This window comes from Diabrotica virgifera, chromosome 7 (assembly GCF_917563875.1).
Source record: "Diabrotica virgifera virgifera chromosome 7, PGI_DIABVI_V3a".
Taxonomy (NCBI): Eukaryota; Metazoa; Arthropoda; class Insecta; order Coleoptera; family Chrysomelidae; genus Diabrotica; species Diabrotica virgifera.
The window spans coordinates 210,327,048-210,348,705 of record NC_065449.1 but is presented as its reverse complement, the minus strand read 5'-3'; the positions used below and the strand labels follow the sequence as shown (position 1 = coordinate 210,348,705).

At 33.8% G+C, this 21,658-nt stretch overlaps 1 protein-coding gene across 5 annotated transcripts in view; it reads right to left on the bottom strand.

The window, feature by feature from the left end:
* LOC114339183 (serine/threonine-protein phosphatase 2A regulatory subunit B'' subunit alpha-like) overlaps window positions 1-21,658 on the bottom strand; it is a 364,499-nt gene that overhangs the window by 3,664 nt on the left and 339,177 nt on the right. For 4 of the 5 annotated variants that reach the window (XM_050655879.1, XM_050655878.1, XM_050655880.1 and 1 more), the window contains 4 exons: window positions 15,447-15,658; window positions 10,193-10,461; window positions 6,291-6,479; window positions 5,956-6,038 (listed from right to left, as the gene is read on the bottom strand). In XM_050655879.1, coding sequence (XP_050511836.1) covers window positions 5,956-6,038; window positions 6,291-6,479; window positions 10,193-10,461; window positions 15,447-15,658 — 753 coding nt within the window. Of the gene's footprint in view, window positions 1-353; window positions 379-5,955; window positions 6,039-6,290; window positions 6,480-10,192; window positions 10,462-15,446; window positions 15,659-21,658 lie in introns of all 5 variants that reach the window. The other variant, XM_050655881.1, reaches the window with a different exon arrangement.

The following is a 21,658-nucleotide window of genomic DNA, read 5'->3' as shown; positions in this document are numbered from 1 at the left end:
TCACATATAAATAATTGTTGCATTCGCAGGGTATTTTATACATTATTTATGCGATACTATACATTGTATTCAACAACCCTGTTTCCTAGAAAGAATAATAATGGTCTGAAGACATTTCCATCTCCTAAAATAACTGTATCATCTACAAACCATATCAAGTTTACATTTATTACGAAATATTCTTTAAGGATAAACAAGTTAATTTGTCTTAAGTTGTTAACGATAATAACTTTCTCTATTACGATATTATCGGTTAATTGATGTTAGTGTCATTCTCAACAAAACGTTCATTTGTAAATTGAGTTAATACGGGTTATTTACTTCCATCAAAATCAAACACATGCTATTCTTACCCTATCAAAGCCACAATCGTATTCCCTAAACATAATCATAAAATATTAATAAACCACTACCGACAGAAAGAAGAATACAAATGATTAAAGTAACAAGAAGGAATGAAAAGTTTCCAACACCAATAATTAAATACATATAAATATGTACAAAGTAGGTTATTATAAGGATAAATAAAGTAATAACAAAAAGATCTAAAATATACAGGGTGTTTCATTGGGAAACGGAAATACTTGAATGGTGGATAGAGGTCACTGAGGTGGTTCTAGATATATAGCACATTTATTGCCTTACCGATTTTTATAACCAAGTTACAGGGTGTTTTATCGATTTTGCCAATTTATTTCTGGACCCATAACTTTAGAATCACCCTGTATATTTTTGTGATATTTGGTACACATATGTCTCATTTAAAACACAAACTATCCAACGACTACGCACAAGAAAAATCCAGGTCCGGACTAAAAAAAAATTATAAATTCTTTGTGACCTTGAAATAACACCCTGTATATTGAAATTTTTAAAATCCGTTTACATATTTGAAAAGAACACAAAAACTAAGTTTAATGGTTTCCTTAAATTTTTCGGCCAGACAATTTAATGACTTTAATTTTGAAATTATGAAGTTTTTTAAAACTCTTAGATTAAAAAGCTGGTATTATTAACTTTTAATAATAAATTATTAAACATAATACAAGTACAAATACTGAAGAACAGTAAATAACATAAGATTCGCTGATGACACCGTTATAATGGCAGACACCCTTGAGTCGCTACAAGAATTGTTAAATAGAATTAACGATTATTGCATTCGATATGGACTCAAAATAAACAAGAAAAAAACTAAATTTATGATTGTCTCAAAAACACAACATGGAAATGAAAGGTTAATACTAGAGCAAACCCAAATAGAAAAAGTAAAGACATACAAATATCTGGGAACCTGGGTTGATGACAAAAATGACCAAAGCAAAGAAATTAAAGTCCGAATTGAAACTGCAAGGCAAGCATTTATAAAAATGAAGACACTGCTTACAAACAAAGACCTTCAGTTGCCTCTCAGATTGAGGGCTCTAAGATGCTACATATTTTCTATATTACTATACGGAATGGAAGCTTGGACATTGAAAAGGCAACATATAAGAAAAATAGTAGCGTTCGAAATGTGGTGTTACAGAAGAATGTTGAAAATTCAGTGGGTTCAAAGGATTACCAATGTTGAAGTGCTACGACGTTTAAATAAGGAGTTAGAAATTATGAACAGTATAAAAACAAGAAAACTAGAATATTTGGGTCACATTACCAGAGGAGAGAAATATGAGTTGCTGAGAGTTATTATGCAAGCAAGGATCCAAGGAAAAAGAAGCATAGGAAGAAGACGCATCTCCTGGCTGAGGAACCTTAAAGAATGGTTTAACTGTAGTTCATTACAACTGTTCAGAGCAGCAACCAACAAAGTGACCATAGCCATTATGATATTCAACCTCCGCTAGGAGATGGAACTTTAAGAAGAAGAATAATAAAGTATTAAAGTTAATGAACAAATACTCATTTTAAAAATAATCAATACTTATTTACTACATTAGAACGACCCATTTACTAATCACAAGAAAAATCCAGGTCCGAAAAAAAATACACACAGTGTTGTCCTTGAAACAACACTCTGTATATTGAAATTTTCCAAATTGGTTTGCACATTTGAAAAGAGCACAAAAGTTTATAGGTCCGCTTTAATTTTTTGCACAGAAAATTTAATAACTTTATTTTTGAAATTAAATCTATTGAAATTTTTTATAACTCATGAGTAAAGATCAGGTATTAGTAACTTTTAATAATACGTTAAGAGGATCGGTACGTATTTTCGGCTGCAATGCTATTCAAATGGGGATTCATTTTTTTCGAATCCTGAGAAAACGAATAAGTATTTTTGAAAAATTTAAACGCAGAATGAAAGATCACGTTATTAGCGAGGGCCGAAAGTCCCTGAGAACTTCTATAATGTTTATTTTAATAAGTTACAGGGGTGAAAAACTAAGAGAAAATTTAGTGTGATTTTTAATTTCAAATATATCATTCAAAATAAACTTTTTATTTATTCTAAGGGACTTTCGGCCCTCGGTAATAATTTAGTCTTTCATTCTGCGTTTAAATTTTTCAAAAATATTTATTGGTTTTTTCAGGATTTGAAAAAAATAAACACAATGCCGTGGTAATATTTTCTAAATCTATCTTTGTCTTACAACGCACTCAGCCGAATATAATATTGTCAGAATATATTGTCAGTCAGACACTGACAATCAGTGACAATTTTAAATATTTGACATTGCATCGGGAATATGTTGAGTTATTGATTAAATATTATTGAAATATAGTGTATTTGATAAATAATTGATTTAAGACGTGAATTTAATAAAAAGTTATTTATTGTGTATTATTTGTGGAAGATCCAAGCAGAGAATACAAAAGGATAATATATTCTGTGATCCATGTATTTTGTTGTTAAATATGTTCAAAATTGTAAGCGTTCCATAACAATATATTATTAAAAAATCACTTTAACACTTTTCTTCTTTTCTCGATTGAGTATTAGTCTTTGTTGTACAAATAAATTATTACAATCACTGAATACATAGTTAGTGAAAAAATTATCACATTTATTAACTGAATTAATAATTTCCAATTATAAAAATAACAGTTATCCAAGAACATTCAAAACCCATCTCTTTAAATTAATGATGACATTTTCAAGTAGAATGACATTCTAGTAATGTTTACATATCCATACCAGTGTGAATTTTACTACACGTAATTTGCCGTGTAAAGACAGAAAAAGTAGGGATACACGTAAAATATTTGCGAATTATGTACCCATAGCCTTAATGACTAATAAATGCTCATTTTATACGTAATCATTAATCATTTACTACATTAGAACGACTCATTTACTAATCACAAGAAAAATCCAGGTCCGTATACAAAAAAATATAATGTAATAGTCACCTTGAAAAAACACCCTGTATATTGAATTTTTCAAAATTGGTTTAAACATTTGAAACGAGCACAAAAACTAAGTTTAATGGCTCGCTTTAATTTTTTGCGCAGACAATTTAATGAAATTACTTTTGAAATTATATCGAAATTTTTGTTATGAGTTCTCAGTGTTCTTAAAAATTTCGTCATAATTTCAAAATTAAAATCATTCAATTGTCTGCTCAAAAAACGGAAGCGAACCATTAAACTTAGTTTTTTGTGCTCTTTTCAAATGTTCAAACGGACTTTGAAAATTTCTATATACAGGGTGTTTTTTCAAGGTCACTATTGCTTTATATTTTTTTTTGTTAATCCGGACCGGGATTTTTGTTGTGATTAGTATGTAGGTCGTTCAAATGTAGTAAATAAGTATTAATTATTTTTAAAATAAGTATTTAGTCATTAACTTTATTCATTTATTATTAACAGTTAGTGATACCTGCTTTTTAATCTCAGAGTTCTAAAAAACTTAAATATGATTTCAAAATTAAAGTCATTAATTGTGTGGCCGAAAAATTTAAGCGAACCATTAAACTTAGTTTTTTGTGCTCTTTTCAAATATGTAAATGGATTTTAAAATGCAAAAATTTCAATATACGGGGTGTTGTTTTAAAGTTACAAAGAATTTATAATTTTTTTTTAGTCCGGACCTGGATTTTTTTTTGTGATTAGTAGTTGGATGGGTTGTGTTGTAAATGAGACATATGTGTACCACATATCAAAAAAATATATAGGGTGGTTCTAAAGTTATGGGTCCAGAAAGAAATGGGCAAAATCGATAAAACACCCTGTAACTCGGTTATAAAAATCGGTGAGGCAATAAATATGGTATATCTAGAACCGCCAAACTGGCCTCTATTCACTATTCAAGTATTTCAGTTTCCCAATGAAACACCCTGTATATCTTTAATGCGGATATATTAAATAAAATGCTTAGATCGTTTGGACATCCAAAACTGTATTTTCATTTCATTTCTTTTATTTTATTAGTATATTTACTAATACTTTTCCAATGTCATCATTATCATCTATCATGGTGCTACACAGCCCTTAAAGGGTCTCGACTTTCTCAAGCTTTCTGCGTCATTCTGCTCTGTCCCTTGCTTGGATGTTCTAGTTGGCAACAGTGATATTCTCAGAATCCTGTGTTACCCCGTCTATTCACCTCAGCTTGGGTCTACCCCGTCTTCTCATTCTCACCGGTTACGCTGTTAAATCTTTTTTATCATAAACTAAGTTTTCAATCTAATAGCACATAAAACAATCCTACAATTTATAATTCCCTCATCTTCCTTAGTCTCAGCATCCGTTATGGCTTGCAAATTTTAGAAGCCTCGGAGGTGTTACCAGAGAAGGTTCCCATTGTTTTCATTCAATCTGGTAGGATGTAGAGTAGCATCGTTTGATGTTCTTTTATGTGCTATTAGATTGAAAACTTAGTTTTTGCTAGCAGTTACCGCTAGGGCATCCCTGTCATTTCGTTCGTTGCAATCCGTGACTGCACGCCGAAGTTTGTCCTAGTTGGGTCAGAGAGAGCAACATATGTGCCTCCTGATGAGAGACTAATAAGTTTCGAAATCGGTAGAGGTGCTTGCTGCACACTCTGATTGGACTAGAATAATGATGCGGCTGTAGTTTCGTGTTGCAACGAAATTGAAAATGGTTACTCATTTTTTTTTTACTTTTTTATCATGTTCAATTTTGGGGCCAGGGCTATATGTCCTGCCCACTGCAGTAAGGAATGGTATCCTAACAGAGTGTCACTGTCCCTCCAGGTTGGGGGTTGGGCATGAGCATGTTTGCTTTACTTTATTAACTTGTATTTTTCTTACTATTGACGATTTATCTAATTTCAGGAAATTGTATTTATTGTTATTTTTTTTGACTCTATGGATGCTTTATCCATAAAATTGTAAAAATTTTAGTGACAATAAAGCATATTTCTATTCTATGAGGCTTACTCCTTCATCCCGTAAAAACCTATCCATCCCGAAATCTCAAGACAGAAAAGCCGGACTGAATTCAAGACTTTTCCAATGTACCAAACTTAATAAGAGTCTTCGTTACAGTTTGTGCACTAAAATTGTGCATTCTTTATTCATTTCATTCTTACTTTGTTCCTAATGCTAATTGCTGTTCTGAATCCTATTCATTTCATTCTTACTTTGTTCTTAATCCCTTAATGCCTTTTCAAGTGACTGGATCAGTGCTTTTATTTAGTTTGTGTATTGAGTAAATGTTTAGTTACTATGTAAGGTCGGTATGGTCTCCCAAAGGGCGTTTATTATGTCCCAACAATACCTGGAACATGTACCGACCCAACGGACACCAGAATCTCTTTATTAGCAAACTCCATGAGCCAGCAATATTCGAACTAGCAAATATCCAAACAATTATGTGTAAGGTAAAAGGTAATAGGCAATTGCGCAGCACCTTCCATTTGATGTATATTAACCACAAAAAGGTAATTTTTCTTACTACTCTTTGCAAAAAATATCGTATAAGCATTTTATTCATCTATATATTTGTGGCAGGACATAATCTATTTTATGTTAAATAAATACAACTACTTACAAACTATCTGGTTGGTCGTTTCCTCCTTCTTCGGCAACCAATAGTTCGTATTCTTCAGCTGCATATCTATCCCAGTCGGACATCTACAACAATCAGAATAATTTAAATACAAAAATAAATATAGACGGTTGGGTTTCGATTCATTTCAGTCTCTCACTATTATTCTCCTACATGCGTTTTTTTACCTTTCATCAGGGAAGACTTTGTGAGAGAACTGAATTGAATCGACGCTTAACAACCAGGTGACAAGTACATATTAGTAAAATGTAATGCATCAATTATTTAAATATGTTTAATTAAGTTTAGTTTAATATAATTATGTTTAATTTACTTACCTCTTGACCGTCGATGTCGTGATCTCTCTGTGATGCGAACGGATCCCTTTGTTCATGATCCAAATATTTCTCTAAATTGAAGAACGTATCATAAAATATTGATGTCATTCTACATTTCTTTAAATCACTTAAGGCTATTTTACCAGGTATCTTGGGCTTGACCATGTCCAGCATCTGACAAAGGCAGTCCTAAAATATAATGAACATTTAAAGAATAATAGCACATCAAAAATATGTACGGATCAAACAATGGACGATTAGATCAATTTTTAATTTGATGAATATGAAAAGAACATTACTGAACACAATTCTATGGGACCAAAGTATCTCAAAAGAAAATAAACATAACATCTATCACAGCATTGCTAAGAGCATTATAACATACCTATAGCAGCAAAGTTTAGCCACTTCGCTTTGCCGCTACTTTGGTCAGTCACTTTGGTCAGCGAAGAAAAATCCGGAACCATGCTCAGAACAACTGAAATGGACTTCTGGAGAAAAGCTGCTGGTATATCAAGAAAGATAAAATCAGAACTACAAGAATATTGGAGATAATGGATGTAAAGCATACTATAATTGACGATATAAAAACAAAGCAGCTAAGATGGTTGGGCCACTTACAACGTATGGAAGACGAAAGATTACCGGGATTATCCAAGCAAGTACTACAATGGGCACCAAAAGGACGGCGTACAAGAGGAAGACCTAGGAAAAGCTGTATAGAGGGAATTCATAGGGAAATTGGAGAAAAAGGCTTGAACGAAGACATGTGTTACCATAGAGAGCAATGGCGATTGGGCATCACACGACGTCGTAGAACCGATTATATATGAAAAGAACAAGACCTTGCACGAAGATTTTACAATTTAAATAATAATTAAATCAAAGAAAGACGATACCGAAAATATCATTAAGAAAAGACATCTGAGGTGGTAGAGCATATAATGAGCATGAAACAATTTAATCCAGCTAGAAAAACGCTTCTTGATAGATTTATTGGTCAGAGAAGAAGATGAAGACCCAGAACAAGGTTCATTGATAACATCAGTGCAAATAACAGAAATATGGGAGTAAGTGCTTAGCGGAGGAATGCTATGGAATATGGATAGCAACGACTGGAAAGAAATTCTTGAGGAGACTAGGACCCATATAGGGTCTTAAAGACTGAATGATGATGATCTTTAAAATGACATTAGTCAATAGGTTGTCGCTTAGTACACAGCTAGATGAGAAGTCTCTTGACTTCTTATATCTTCATATAGCGTACACAGTTATCATAACAGCCGTATAGATCATTTCAGTTCAACTCCAGTTTTCATAAGTATCCGTGAAGAAAGGTGAAAACTCGAAACACGCCTAGAAGAATGGTGGAATTCGAATTGAAAAGAAATGCATCATCTACTTTCATGTCAACGTCTTTACTCTACGTAAAGATTGCAAGTGATGGTGTTTTGCAAGGGTAAATTGTAGATGTATTGTCAGAATAAAATGTAACCCCAAACTGGTTACATATTCCTAATATCGTCCTACAGCTTCCAGAAAGATTCGCCGTTCACCCAAATTCTCATCGATAAGAAGTCTCCTATCTTCTTATACTCCATGACACTCGGGTATAGAGGGGAACAAGCGGGCCGATATCCTAGTAAGACGGGACCCTTGCCCTTTCCCAAACTGACTTTTGGGCTAGTGACAGAGGTATGAAACAGGCTATGCTCCAGGTGGCAAGGCCTGATAAGAGTCTCGCAACTCAACTCTACCTACTCAACAATAGGCGTAGGCCACTTTTTGTTATGCCCACCAGCCACTGTAGACACAGACATTTACTTGGAGTAGAAGATAACCCAAGGTGCCTTTAAAGACTATGAGGAAATCTCCCCTCATGCCCTCTGTAAGTGATCAACTCTGGCCTGCCAGAGGTGGTAAGACCTTGGTTCGACGATAGTCCAGCCGAGTCACGTGAAGGAGATACCTTTCAACAAGCTTTTGGCATTATGTAAAGCAACAAGTGATTAGACGCCTCCGACAGACTCTGGGCCCATGTTAATCCTAGTGGATAATAGAATATAATAGAAAGTGTCTTATGTCAATGTTCCTGTATTATATTGGCGTAAACCTTGTACAAACTTATATCGAATAAACCACAAAATGTGAAAAATGGGACCATCTTTCTACGAAATCAATTCCTCTTAGACAGAAATGAACAGTACAGAGACGATGTTGTTAAATTATGGTCCCAGATAGCTGTGTATACTTAAATACACACAATACAGATATATGCAAAGGGGCTACATACGCTCAAAATTAGATATGGCAGATAAAGAAGCTATTCGGAAACTATACAGGGTGTCCCGAAAAGATTGGTCATAAATTATACCACAGATTCTGGGGTCAAAAATAGGTTGATTGAACTTGATTTACCTATATACAATAGTGCACACAAAAATAGTTACAGCCCTTTGAAGTAACAAAATGAAAATCAATTTTTTTTTCATATATTGAAAACTCTTAGATTATTTGTTGAAAACGGACATGTGGCGTTCTTATGGCAGCAAAAAAAAATTAAAGTGAAATTTGTGCACCCCATAAACATTTTATGGGGGTTTTGTTCCCTTAAACCCCCCCCCCCAACTTTTGTGTACGTTCCAATTAAATTATTATTGTGGCACCATTAGTTAAACCCAATATTTTTAAAACTTTTTTGCATCTTCGTACTTTTTCGATAAGACACTGTTTATCGAGATATTTTGAATATTTGTCGAATCCACCACATATTTTTACATGGTAAGTACGATTATAGAAACCTGTTAATAATCTGAAAATTTATTTATTATTTACATTTTTAGGTATATTTTGAAAAAGAAGCCACATCTCGATAAAAGGTGACATCAAAAAAAAGACTAGGATGCAAAAAAGTTTTAAAAACACTGTGTTTAACTAATGGTACCGCAACAATAGTTTAATTGGAACGTACACAAACATTTGGGGGGTTTAAAGGAACAAAACCCCCATAAACTTTTTATGTAAATATATTAAAAAAGCCGCATCTCGATAAAAACTGGATTATCAAAAAAATACTAAGAGGCAAAAAAGTTTTAAAAACGTTGTGTTTAACTAATGGTACCACAATAATGAATTAATTGGAACGTACAGAAAAGTTTGGGGGGGTTTGAGGGAACAAACCCCCCATAAAATTTTTAGAGGGTGGACAAATTTCACTATAATTTTGTTTTATCCTGACATAAGAATGATACATGTCCATTTTCAATAAAAAATCTCTAATAGTTTTCGATATATTGAAAAAAATCGATTTTCCTTTTGTAACTTCAAAGGGCTGTAACTTTTTTTATGAGCACATTTGTACTAAGGTAAGTTAGGTTCAATCGAAGTATTTTTGACCCCAGAATGTGTGGTATAATTTATGACCAATCTTTTCGGGGCACCCTGTATAACAGGATCATATTGCCATATTTGCGAAAATTAAATATTTAAACAGATAGCTAAACTGCGTGGAAGCTCCGCAAAGATAGAATAAGATTCAGTGAGCTGGCATTATCGGCGCGGTGAGAAAAAGGTTTACGTAGTTTTTGAACAAGGACTATAAATATCCGAATGCCAAAAATATACTCCCAGTTGGACAGATATATGATGCCAAATGGACAAAAACACTTTATCTACTATCTGGAATAGAGATGCTTTGCATGCTATATAGTGTGGCTATGACAAACAGAAAGAAAATTAAAGGGAATTTAATTGAGTGGCGCAAGACTATAACTAGGAAAATAGAGAATAAGAAAAGTGGTTAAATATTGCAACCACAACAGACAAGTGAAGACATTAAATTGTGTTCAATACTTGTCGAACCAATAATACAACTATTTTAAAAACTAACGCTATGGACTTACTTGAAAAGGCAACGTTTCGATTCCGATCGATTCCATCCTATGCATCTGCTCATCATAAAAATATTCCAATTCGTACATTGACAGATATCCGTCGCCATCCAGATCCATACACCGGAACCAATATTCGATAGCCGTCGGATGAAGTTTGTCCTCCTCGCTTAGGAGGAACCAAACGAAGTCCGTGTACGACATGCGCTCGTCCTGGTGTTTTTTATGGCCTCTTGTGACGCAACCCGAGAAAATACGGTCGATTATGCGAGTGGATAAGGCTGAAATGTAGAAAAAGTGGTAAATAAAATTGTGGAAACTACACTGCGCGTCAGAGAAAACGGGCCAACCACAAAATTTGGGAAATTTTATATTTTTCCATATTTCTTTAATTTGTTTTATGTTCATTAAATTAAATGAATTATTGCGTGTACTGAGAAGCTAGACGGAGCCTTCAAACATAATAAATAAATTTGCAAAACCTATTAAATCATAAAATTCTCAGAACTCATTATTTACGAATCAACGAAGCTTCGCGAAATTGATTATTTTGAGAACTGTGAACTATTGTAGTGTTATAAAGAGTTTCTGAGATATCTTACTGTTACACTGGCCTCTTTGCAGTGAATTTTATTGCTTATTAAAATAATGATGGAAAAATATCGAAAGTCTGTTCAGATTGTCACATTGCTGGAAAAAGGAACAAGCCAAAGGGATGTAACAAGACAATTGAATGATAGTCGTCCAATTGTGCAAACAACTTACCAACGATCTCTTGAGACTGAATCTCATCAACGGCGACTCGGCCCGGGTGCAAAAAGAAACATAACAGTTGATGGATTCGACCGTTACTTGATGGAAGTTCATTTTATCTAACAATAAAATACTGGAAACGTTTGTTTTCTATACTTCCACAAAATTTATTATAACTACATATGTGACTACAGCTGTTTCGGCCGAGTGCCTTTCTCAAGTGATTTCGTTTACTATGTGTTTGCCTTTTTAAAGTCTTTAACTGAAGAGGTTGATGAGTGGGGAGCTGTTTGTCTCGAGTTGGTCATTCAGAATTATATCTGTATTTTTTAATTTATTAATTTCCATAGATTCTAATAAAGATAGCTTAAGGCCTTTATTTTGAATATGCAAAATTTGAAACTCTTCATTAAAAGAATGATTATGATCTAGAAGGTGAAGTGCGTATGTAGAAGTGTCTGTTTTTCTATTGTTGAAAGCCCTTTTGTGTTCTGCTATCCGTTTGTCAAAGGTTCTGCCAGTTTGACCTATGTAAGTTTTCGGACAGTCACCACAAGTTAGTTTGTAGACACCACTCTGTAGTTGTTTTATCTTTCGGCTCTTATTGTTCTTAGTATTTATATTTGCTTAGTTGTTGTTAGTTCTGAAAGCTGGTGTTATTCCATTCTTTTTTATGTACATATCTGGCTATTTTTGTTATTATCTTGCCAGTATATGTGATAGAGCAGAAGGTACTGGGTTCTTTCTGTGGTGGTGGATAGACTAATTTCAGGGCTTTCTTATGGAGTTTTTGGTTTAAAATTTTATTAATTGTTTGTTCGTTATAGCCATTGTTTACTGCTATTCGTTTAATGATGTTCAGTTCTATTTCGAAGTTATGTTTTGACATGGGAATTTCTGTCAGTCTATGTATCATGCTATGGTAGGCTACTAATTTGTGTTGTGAAATTATAAATTCCCATGTCAAAAAATATCTTCGAAATAGAACTGAACATCATTAAACAAATAGCAGTAAACAATGGCTATAACGAAGAAACAATTAATAAAATTTTAAACCAAAAACTCCATAAGAAAGCCCTGAAATTAGTCTATCCACCACCACAGAAAGAACCCAGTACCTTGTGCTCTCTCACATATACTGGCAAGATAACAACAAAAATAGCCAGATACATAAAAGAGAAAGGAATAACACCAGCTTTCAGAACTAACAACAACTTAAGCAAATATATTAAGAACAATAACAGCCGAAAGAGAAAACAACTACAGAGTAGTGTCTACAAACTAACTTGTGGTGACTGTCCGAAAACTTACATCGGTCAAACTGGCAGAATCTTTGACAAACGGATAACAGAACACAAAAGGGCTTTCAACAATAGAAAAACAGACACTTCTACATACGCACTTCACCTTCTAGATCATAATAATTCTTTTAATGAAGAGTTTCAAATTTTGCATATTCAAAATAAAGGCCTTAAGCTATCTTTATTAGAATACAGATATAATTCTGAATGACCAACTCGAAACAAACAGCTCCCCATTCCCCAACCTCTTCAGTTAAAGACTTTAAAAAGGCAAACACATAGTAATTTAAATCACTTGAGAAAGGCACTCTGCCGAAACAGCTGTAGTCACATAGTTATAATAAATTTTGTGGAAGTATAGAAAACAAACGTTCTCAGTGTTTTATTGTTAGAACATAACAATCATAAAAGATCACAGTCTCACTATTTTTGCCTTGCGAAACTGAATGCAAAGTGCTAAAATGCTTCAAAGCTATATCGAGATAGTCCAAAGACAATCAACGTTTCTACTGTTCGACAAAGGTTAACAGAACAGGGCTTGAATGATAGCTTGCAATACAGCAATGGGGTCATTACGTACTACTGCTCACAAAAGACGCAGACTTACATTTGCCCCTGAACACGTCAATTGGACAATAGACAATTGGAAAAAATATTGAGAACATTATGCTACCTGTACTCGGTCACACCGGGTTGTTTTTGGTAGTGGCTCAGTAATGTGTTTTGGGCAGTGATTTTTTTTGATACACACACGGATCTCGTCTTGATTGAGAGGGGCACCTTAACAGCACACCGATACAAAACGAAGATCCTAATTGGTAATGGTTTTCTGCTAATGCAACATAATGAGAGATCACACGGCAAGGATTGTAACACAGTATCTTGAAGATGGTGCATATTTCAAAAATGGACTGACCTGCTCAATGTCCAGACATTAATCCTATTGAGCAAATATCGAACCTTCTCAATAGGCGTGTAAGACGTCGTATACCTGCTCCAACATGAGAAGAGCTTCGAATGGCTCTCATTGAAGAATGGACCACTTTTCCCCGAAGGGACATCGAAAACATGATCAGTTGTATGCCAAATCGAACGATGAGTGGTATCCAGAATCGTGGTGGCAACACACTGTTGAAACGAGTGATACTTGTCTTTTCTTGACTCTATAATTCAATTACTGCTATAACTGTAACTATTCGCTGTGTGCAAGTACTTGGAGGGGATACGAAAAACGATCGTGCGCGCATAGCCGACAAATCTTGCAACTTTCTTAACATATATTTCCTAAATAATTAATATTGTTAATTGAAATTGTCAAATTGACGTATATTTTATACCTACTGTCATTGAAGAAAATGGGATTTCGCAAATGATGTGTTATAAATTGTAAAAATTATATGCTGCTCCACAATATTGGTGTGATATGCAATTATTAAAGTGAATTTAATTAATATAATTTTGATTGTAGTACACTGTTTACCTTTTAATAACATAACCTCAATCTTACTTTTTCTTCTTATTCTTTTTTGGGCTATAGCCTTGACAATTATCCAGTAACCAGGACTAATATAATTGGGCAATATAATTAAAAGGGCTAAAAATGTTGCTGAGCTATGAAACCAGGTGTCGCTCTTCCGAACTTGCACGGTTCCAATAAGGGTACATCGAAATTTTCAATACATTTATTATTTTCTCAAATTTCTCCTTGTTTTCTATTTATTACTAATAATAATGTCGGATTATGTGCTATAAAAGTAGCTGACTGAATAGATTACGACACAGATTATGACACAATAGATTTAATTTGATATAAATAAGAAAAAAATAAAAAAAATTCTTAAATTTTGTGGGTGGCCGGTTTTGTGTGACGCGCAGTTTATTTAGGAATATCTAAAAATATGTTTTGCACTACCATTTACTAATGTTGATATATTATGTTAGTTCTGAGTGGAAACAGAGTATCTTGAGGTATTTTAATTTTTTTTGTTTATTATGTTACTACTAAGAATTTCAAGTATCAGTATTCATATTCCATTTCTCAATTGTTGCCTCCAGCTCTTTCTATTCTGCCAATCCCAATCTTGCGAGTATCTTCTTTGCATTGCATTCTATTCCATGTCTAAACAAGTGCGAGGTATTCTTCTTTTCCTTTTTCGTATCCGACACCATTTTGTAATTTTGTTTATCCACAGTTTATTGTAATAAACCTTCAATAAAACCTTTTTAAAAAGTGACTGCTGTTTGAATCTTATTGTTTCCTTTTCTCGTTATTTACCTAAACACTGTTTTGGCTAAAAGTATCGATAGTTCTTTTATTGGCAGATATAGAAGATAATCCCTCAAGAAGAACCATCGAGAGATTGTCTCGTTAGATGGAGTCTATGTTAGACCATTTGGATATTTTTCTATAAATATGCATACTCCTGATATTCTATTCATTGAGGTAGAAAATACTATATACTTGTAATACATACAACTCTTGACATTTCCCATTAATTTTGAGGAAGCAAAAAAATAGCGCCATCTAGCCGTATGAGTAGGATAACCAGAGCAATCTAACCTTACATTTATAAAATTGCTATATTATTACATAGATTTAAATAATAATAGACGGAGTGTCATTCAGAGCGAAGTTATGACACCATCTTTTTTATTTGGCTCAGTGCTGTTTCACTCTTACGCATAGTAAAGCTGCGACAGGAGTCCTCCCCTTCCGTGCCTATTCTCACACTGAATGTCATCATAGATTCTCGATACAATGTGCTAGAAAGAGATACCGCAAACCAGTCGAAGAGATCTTGTCGTCAGGAAGCGCGGAGTGTAGGCTCACTCTATGTTAATGTATACCTCTATGTATTATTGTTGTTGTATAAGTATTTGAACTATTTTTATTTTAATTTAATTTAGCAAAATTAGTTCGTTATGCAAAAATTTATAAAATTAAATTTGAATGTTTACGTCAAATTTTACGTTGTCAAAACGTAGTTCAACTCAAGCCGACAGTGGCGCTAGTGGCAACGTGCTTCCAGATTTCTGTGAGAGTTGGATGTATTACAGACAATAGTATTTGGAGGTAGTCCATGCATTGTGGTTTCCTATTACTCGTTTGCAGTAACATGTATGATCAAATATTTGCTTTGCAAAGCTGCCAACCCTAAGGAGACCCTTGTATAATAGGTATAATACATATTAGAACTTTACCTTAAACTTACCGTGATCGTTATGTCTGGTGAGATCGTGCTTATCGATAAATAGATCATGATCTCTGTCGAGTTCCCAGAATTTACAATAAATCACATAGAAGTGCTCGTAGCTGAAGAATTGAGTGATCTGATTGATGTCTTCTTCGTCCTCTAACAATTGGATTATGTTGAGCAAATTGGAGCGTCTCAATTCTGACGTTGTTATTTTACCCGACCAAGACCTAAAAATAAAATGAAAATAAGTCATGCAATAAAATTTTTAAAATATATTCTTATGTTATTCCATTTTTATGCAGCCGCAATTTTGATATGCCCATGCCCATAGGTATCTTCTTCTTAAGGTTCCATCTTCTATCGAAGGTTGGATATGGCAATTCTTATTTTAGTTACAGCAGCTCTAAATAGTTGGTTAGAGCTCAGACTAAACCATTCCCTTACTTAGCATAGGTATCTCTCTTGTCGTTTCCTAATTACCGAGGATCGTGATTCCTTCCAATATTCCTAACAATGTTTCTCCATTGGTCTCTGTCTTCAGCTGCTCTAAGAGCTTCGCAGAATGAGTTTCCAGCTGAATTCTTTATTTGGTCGGACCATCTAGTTGGTGATCGTCCTCTTGATATTCTCCCCGGAACGTTTCCAGAAACAATTAATCTCTCCAAACTGTCGTCACCTCTGCGAACCACGTGACCAAAAAATTGCAGTATTCGTTGCAGACATATTGTGGACAGCCTTTTTTTAATCTTGAGTTGGTTTAGAATGGAAATGTTTGTCCTATGAGCTGTCCAAGGTATGCGCAGCATTCTTCTCCAGCACCACATCTCAAAAGCATAAATTTTTTGGCGCTCGCATGCGCGAAGAGTGTAAGTTTCTGCTCCGTATAGAAATATTGAGAATACAAGGGCATTCATCAGTCTCATCTTGATATTTTGTGAGATAGATCTGTCTTTCCAAACTTTAATTAGGCGACTCATCGCATTTTTTGCCATACCAATACGTCTCCGAAATTCTGCTTCACAGTTACCATCTTTAGTTATACTAGACCCGAGATAGACAAAGGTGTTTACTATCTGGTATTCTTGTAACATGTTAGTCAGTTGAATAGTGTCGAATCTGTCGACCACCATTATTTTTGTCTTAGCTTTATTGATTTTTAGACCAACTTTATTGCTTTCGTACTCAACTCGTCGCAGGAGATCAAACATTTCTTGCTCATTTGCTGATATAAGTGTAGTGTCATCAGCAAATCTTAAATTGGATATTTTCCTACCAGCTACTGTTACTCCACCGGACCATCCTTCTAAAACCATCCTCATGATATTTCACCATAAATGTTAAATAAGTCAGGTGACAACACGCATCCTTGTCTAACACCTCTCTCGGTCTTGAATTAGCATAGGTATCGTATATAAGTTAATCAAACACTGTAGCGACTATAGACTTATAAATCTCATGAGTCACACTTTGAAGTTATTCCTACGTGACATTCCCAGTAGAATAAGGAATAAGTGTGAAGAAATCAAGATGAAACGCAGTTTGGATTTAGAGATGGATTAGGAACTAGATATGCACGTTTTGCACTGAATGTTTCGCTACAGAAACGTCAAGATCAACGTAAAGATGTCTTTGTCGTTTATTGCTGCAGCTTATTCTGCTCGGGAAAAGAGAAGGTCTAAGGTCAGCAGGACGCTGATAAAAATCGTGACAATGACATCAACAGGTTTTTTCAGAGTGGTAATAGATAGATAGTACATTCTTTCACGGTTTCTCCTCTAAATTTTAAACAACCGCTCGAAATGACATGAAATTTGGCATACGCATACCTTACATGTCAAAGAAAAAAAGTGATATTGTGCCGATGTGTGCTTTTGCCTTGGGGGTGAATTTCACCCCTCTTGGGGGTAAAAAAGTATATGTCCAAAATAAGTCCGGAAATGTACTAATTTTAAGTAACTTTTGTTCTATAGAGCTTTTTCGCCAAGTCAACACTTTTCGAGTTATTTTCGAGTGAATATGCTCATTTTTCAACAAAATAACCACATTTTTAGACGGTTTTCGCAAATAACTCAAAAAGTAAGTATTTTGCCGAAAAAAACGTTCTTAGCAAAAATATAGCCTGTAAAAAAGTAAAAAAAAAAATGGTGTACGCGTGAGGTCTCTGTACCTCGTACCAGAGTTATAGCCAATGAAAAATAGGTTCATATTCGCCAAATTTCAAATAGAATATTTCGAAGTTAAATATCCAAAAAATTAAGCACTTTTTGGGGAAAACCCATTATAACTTTTTTAAAGTGTTTAAAAAAAAATAATTTCTGTTTTTATAAAAAGTTTCTAGCATCAAATTTAAGCAAGTTACGCTCAAAATAAAGTTGGTCCCTTTTGTTTTGGCAAAAAAAATCGGGAAGACCACCCCCTAATTAGCAACTTAAATGAAATTAGTCGTTACCGCTCCACAAATTATTTTACTAATGTTGTGTTTATAATATGATCTGTAAGTTTCATCGATTCAAAGTGCTTATTTATGAAAAAAATTGGTTTCAAAGTATAATTTTAAAAACTTTTAATTTTGAAAAATATGCTTTTTTTTTTAAATAACTTAAAAATTGTTAGAGATATAAAAAGATAGAGAAATATAAAACCAGAGAAACGAAGCCGAACTCAGTACCCAACACAGACTAGTGACAGCAGAGATAAACATGAAACTAATGGAAATAATAGAGAGTCCTCAATATACAAGAATAGCAATACATAAGATGAAAAATATGGAAATGAGGAAGTTATACCAAAGAGAGACAGATAAAATACTGGAACAGTTTGAAAACAATGAGGAAATATGGAATATGGAAGAGAGATGGAAAAAATAAAGAGACACGTTACGGAACACTGCAAAACAAGTATGTGGAATAAGAAAGAATGGTAAGAATAATAAAAGAACTGGATGGTGGAATAAGGAAATAAAGCAAGCTGTAAAAAGGAAGAAAGAAATGTGGAAGCGATACATAAACACAAATCAAGAGCAAGACAGAGACGAATACAGAAGACAGAGAAATATAGTGAAAGAACTAGTAAAAGATGCGAAGAAGAAGAGCTGGAAGGAATTAGGTGAAGAATTGAACGAAGGTTTTGGGAATAACAATAAACAGTTTTGGAATAAAATAAGAAGCATGAAAGGAACAAAAAGGAAACAAATAAGAGGAATTAGAAATGAGCGAAATGAATTGAAAACAAACATACAAGACATACTAACCATATGGAATAAGCACTATAAAGAAAAATTCGAGGCAAGTAACCAACAAGATGAGGAGAGAGGACAGCAGGCAAGAGAAGTGGATAGGGACAATCGAGTAGACGAAATTCATATCAAAGATATTGAAGAAGGATTGGCAAGAATAAAGATTGGAAAAGCGGGAGGTGCCGATGACATAGATCCGGAGATGATGAAGTACGTGGGAGAACGAGGCAAGTTTTGGCTGCTGGAAATAATGAGGGATGCATGGAGAACAGAAAAGATACCGGAAGACTGGGAAGAAAATTTATTGATACCAATACACAAGAAAGGAGATGAAGCGGAATGTGATAACTATAGGGCTATATGCTTATCATCAGTGGCATATAAAGTCTACACCGGGATAATAGAAAGGAAGCTCAGGAAAGAACTGGAAGGAAAACTAGAAGAAGAACAAGCGGCTTTTAGGAAGGAAAGAGGAACAACAGATAATATATACATACTGAGAAATATAATTGAAAGGAAAAACGAAATAGGAGAAGACTTATATGTTACGTTTATAGATATTAAAGCTGCTTTTGATTCTATAAATAGAGAAGTAATATGGTCAGTAATGGAAGATCTGCAAATCCCGCAAAAGATAGTAAGCGTGGTAAAAAGTACGTATAGAAACGTACTTGCTAAAGTACAAATAAATGGAAACAGATCGCCAATAATAAACCTAAGGAGAGGAATAAAACAAGGGGACAGTCTCAGCCCAGTTTTGTTTATATTAGTAATGGATAGAGTAATGAAGAGCGCTAAAAGAAGGTCAAGGCAATTACAGTCAATAATAGGGTACAGGAATTTAGTACCAGTGAGAATGGAGGGATTACTATATGTAGATGACTTAGTAATAATAGCAGACAATAAAGAGAAAATGCAAAAATTAATCAATATATGGGTGGAGGAAATAGAAAATTTGAAAATGGAGGTAAATGTAAAGAAAACGAAGACCATGATAGTAACCCAAAAGAAAAGGGAAGAAATAAACCAAACGATATTTAGGTGCAAAAACGAAATAATAGAAACAGTCTCGACGTTTGAATACCTTGGAGTAATAATATCCGAGGATGGAAAGATAGATCAAGAAATCTCATACAGAGCGAAAAAAGCAAATAAGATCTACTATGCACTAAATAAAACAATATTTGGAAAGGAAGAAATAGATAAAGAAACAAAACTGAAGGTATACAACGCAATCTCTGTGCCAACTTTAATGTATGCAAGTGAGACATGGGTAAACAATGCAAAAATAGACAGTACAATAAACGCAGCGGAGATGAAGCAGCTAAGAAAAATAGCAGGAAAAACGAAATTGGACAGAATAAGAAATGAAGATATTAGACAAAGACTGAAACAGGAATCGATAATAACCAAGATACAAAAAAGAAAATTAAAATGGTATGGACACATTAACAGAATGGACCAGGGAAGACTACCAAAGCAGGTGATGGAATCGAAAAGATATGGTAAAAGAAGGAAAGGGAGGCCAAGGAAGAGATGGATCGATCAGATTATAGAAATTGGACAGGAAAAAGGAAAAACACATCAACAAATGAAAGAGTTAGCAAAGGACCGCAAGAAATGGAAGAGATGGATAGAAGATGAATAAAACCTCCGACGCCCCTGAGGGGCATAAGGAGTTTCGAGAAAGAAGAAGAGAAGATAAAAAGTTTCTAGCATCAAATTTAAGCAAGTTACGCTCAAAATAAAGTTGGTCCCTTTTGTTTTGGCAAAAAAAATCGGGAAGACCATCCCCTAATTAGCAACTTAAATGAAATTAGTCGTTACCGCTCCACAAATTATTTTACTAATGTTGTGTTTATAATATGATCTGTAAGTTTCATCGATTCAAAGTGCTTATTTATGAAAAAAATTGGTTTCAAAGTATAATTTTAAAAACTTTTAATTTTGAAAAATATGCTTTTTTTTTAAAATAACTTAAAAATTGTTAGAGATACCAAAAATCTCAAAAAACAAAAAAAGTCAGCATTGCTTTTCTGAATATCCTGTATTCTTTTGCTTTTCTGTAAGACAAAAATTGATTAAGATTTGGTGTTTCTAAATTTGCATATATTCGTGATCAGTGACTCGTTCAACCCCTTTTAACTACAGCCCTTTCAAAAATATGGACTTTGAACCGATGAAACTTACAGATTATATAAACAATACATACACGAGTCAAGAAACCTGTGAAGTCGTAACGATTAAGTTCATTTGAGATACTAATTAGGAGGTGATTTTCCCGATCTTTTTACAAGAAAAAAAGGGACTAACTTTATTTTAAGCGTAACTTGTTTACTTTTGATGCTAAAATTTTTTTTTATAAAACAAAAATGAAGCTTCTTTTAAACACTTTAAATAAGTTGTAATGAGTTTTCCCCGAAATGTGCTTCATTTTTGGTTATTTCACGTTAAAGTATTCATATTTGGAATTTGACGAATATGAACCTATTTTTCATTAGTTATAACTCTGCTTCTACTAGGTATAGAGACGTGATAATATATACACAATTTTTTAAAAAATTTTACAGGCTATATTTTTGCTAGGAATATTTTTTTCGACAAAATACTTACTTTTTGAGTTATTTGCGAAACTCAAAGCGTGGTTATTTTGTTGAAAAAATTAACATATTCACTGGCAAATAACTCAAAAAATATTGACTTAATGAAAAAACTCTATAGAACAAAAGTTACTTACAATTAGTCATTTTATCCATTTCCGGACTTATTTCGAACATATATTTTTCACCCCCAAAAGGGGGTGAAACTTACCCCTATGTCAAAAGCACACATCGGCACAATATCACTTTTTTTCTTTGACTTGTTAACTACGTGTACGCCAAATTTCATGTCAATCCAAGCGGTTCTTTAAAATGTAGAGATTTTGCAATATTTTACCGTTAAAGAACGTACTAAATGTAATGTGGTCCAACATTATAGTCAACAACCATAG